This window comes from Mastomys coucha, unplaced genomic scaffold, assembly GCF_008632895.1.
Source record: "Mastomys coucha isolate ucsf_1 unplaced genomic scaffold, UCSF_Mcou_1 pScaffold7, whole genome shotgun sequence".
Classification (NCBI taxonomy): domain Eukaryota; kingdom Metazoa; phylum Chordata; class Mammalia; order Rodentia; family Muridae; genus Mastomys; species Mastomys coucha.
Genome location: NW_022196913.1, coordinates 19,421,162 through 19,423,853, shown reverse-complemented (window position 1 = coordinate 19,423,853; position 2,692 = coordinate 19,421,162). Strand labels below are relative to the sequence as shown.

The window sequence follows — 2,692 nt, the reverse complement described above, 5'->3', positions numbered from 1 at the left end:
TAGGCAGTTTACAAGCCGGGGAGCCAGCATTCCAGACAGCAACCAATCTGTAGTTAGGTTGGGAACAATATCCATACAACTATTTCTCAAGATGATAAATTTCTTATTTCATACACACGTGGCACACAACTCATCAGCCTCATTCTGTCAGAAGCAATGGCATCCTTCAGTAAGAATCCTGGCAGTGCCAGGAGTACTAATATGCATTAGAAATACCAGCAGCCAAGTGTTTGCTTTCTGCAAGGATAATTATACACAGAAGGGTGACCAGCTGTTCCGTTTCTTCCAGAGGATGTAGGCTTAAGTGAGAATACCAGAGATGTATGCAGTGTAAGAAGATCCTATCTAGCAGGAAAGTCTCCAGATACAGTCACTAGAGCGCATTACCACAGGAAGCTGAGAAATGCCCTTCCCAGAGGGCTGTCTGCTGGGGTAGTGCCCGCTTCACCCAAAGCACTTCACACAACTCTCAGAGATTCCCCAGGATATGTGCAAGCACCATCCAGGAAAGCAGTTTCTAACCACAGAGTGCCAAGCTTTGCAGACGTGGAGGGTAAGGCAAACAACCCGCTGGATTAAATCATCCTCCTAAAGCCCCTCCTGGGACCTCCTGACAATCTAAATTACAGTGTGCAGCCAGGCTTCTTCGGATGGCTAAATAAGAGATGCTCCAGTTGATGGAGTTCATTCGACTTCTTTTACTACCAAGTTTTGGTCATTCCATTCCTTCTTAGGACTGCCACCAAGTTCTTTTTTTTTTTTATTAGATATTTTCTTTATTTACATGTAAATTTCTCCCTTCCCAGTTTCCCCTCTAAAAAACAAAGAAACAAACGAAAACAACAAAAACAAACCCCAGCTGCCTCCCCACTCCCCATGCCTGCCACCCCACCCTCTCCTGCTTATAGGCCCTGGCATTCCCTCACACTGGGGCACAGAACCTTCACAGGGCTGAGGTCCTCTAGGAAAGACAAGCCAGCCTAAATATAGTTAGTTACCTCCTGAGAGGCACCAAGTTCTAATGATGGATGGAACCTGCAGGAAAAACTCATGTTAGTTCTACTATAGGCTGGCAGCTCTGCTCCAGGAAGCAGGCTTCTAAAACCCAGTGGGCCCAGAGCACACTTTGCAAACTGCAAAGGGGTAATTGCCATCTAATTAGGTTCCCCGCCCCCCAAATATTGGAAAGATGGAGAAAAGACTGATAGTCAGAACTTTTTCTGCTATTTTTGTCTCTTCCTACCCACTCATGAAGTAGTAGCTTCCATTTATTGAGAATCTGCTCTGTGCTAAGGGCTCAAGTATATTTTGTTAATATAACTAGTAAAACAAATATCCCAGATGTGAACCTGAATACGCTCAAATTCAAATCAGTTTGGAGATTTTTATTCATTTCTTCCTATTCTTGATTTTTTTTTTAAGTTTAATTCTATCATGGCTTGAAAACATACATTGCATCATTTTCTTTTAAACTAATAAGTTTGTTTTGTGACTAAGAATGTAGTTTGTTCTGGAAAATGTTGATTCACATTAGGAAGAAGTTATTTGATTTTAAAATTATTTATTATATTTTAAATTTTTTACATTTATATTTTTATAACATTTAAAATATTTTTTTAGCTATTAGCTGGAACATAACAATAAGTGTTGGTTACATCAACTTACATCAACTCTATTTCTTTATAAATATTGTTTCTACCTGTTTATAATTGAAAGTGAGGTTGAAGACTCCAACTATAATTTCTTCTATTATTTCCTATTAAAACATTTCAAGGATTTATTTATTTATATATTTTGTGCCTGAATGGATGTATGTGTATAGCATGTGGACAGGAGCCTAAGGAGTTCACAAGTTGGTATCAGATTCTATCTAAAAGGTTGGATTTATAGGCAACTGTGGCCTCATGGATGCTGGGAACCGGACCTGGTCACTCTAAAAGAGTGGGAAGCACTCTTGATGGCTAAACTGTTTCTTCAACCCTCTTAGTATCATCATCATCTTCTCCTCAATTTGGAACTTGTTGCTAGGTATACCAACATGTAGGCTAGTGAGTTTACTTACAGTTTACTTCCCCTGAATTCTTTTTTACCTAATTTTTACCCAGCAGTATGACACACCTCCCATTTATGTATGTATAGAGGATCATCATACACTCTTCTCTTTAGTGTGCTTTAGCAGTCTCAAAAGATTCAAAGTCTAAGATGGCAACCCTCAAGGACCAGCTGATTGTGAATCTTCTTAAGGAAGAACAGGTCCCCCAGAACAAGATTACAGTTGTTGGGGTTGGTGCTGTTGGCATGGCCTGTGCCATCAGTATCTTAATGAAGGACTTGGCAGATGAGCTTGCCCTAGTTGATGTCATGGAAGACAAGCTGAAGGGAGAGATGATGGGTTTCCAGCATGGCAGCCTCTTCCTTAAAACACCAAAAATTGTCTCCAGCAAAGACTATTGTGTAACTGCAAACTCCAAGCTGGTCATCATCACAGTGGGGGCCTGTCAGCAAGAGGGAGAGAGCCGACTCAGTCTGGTCCAGCGAAACGTGAACATCTTCAAGTTCATCATTCCCAGCATTGTGAAGTACAGTCCACACTGCAAGCTGCTTATTGTTTCAAATCCAGTGGGTATCTTGACCTGTAGCCCGCGTGGTCCTCTCGCCGGGAAGAAGACACGCGGACACTAGGTTCCTTCTG

At 41.3% G+C, this 2,692-nt stretch overlaps 1 protein-coding gene across 2 annotated transcripts in view; it reads left to right on the top strand.

Moving 5' to 3' along the window:
- Positions 1-2,184: 2,184 nt before the first annotated feature.
- LOC116081783 (L-lactate dehydrogenase A chain-like) overlaps positions 2,185-2,692 on the top strand; it is a 5,041-nt gene continuing 4,533 nt past the window's right edge. The window contains exon 1 of one of the 2 annotated variants that reach the window (XM_031358475.1): positions 2,185-2,623. In XM_031358475.1, the coding sequence (XP_031214335.1) occupies positions 2,203-2,623 (421 nt within the window). In that variant the 5' untranslated portion in view covers positions 2,185-2,202. The remainder of the gene's footprint in view (positions 2,624-2,692) is intronic. The other variant, XM_031358474.1, reaches the window with a different exon arrangement.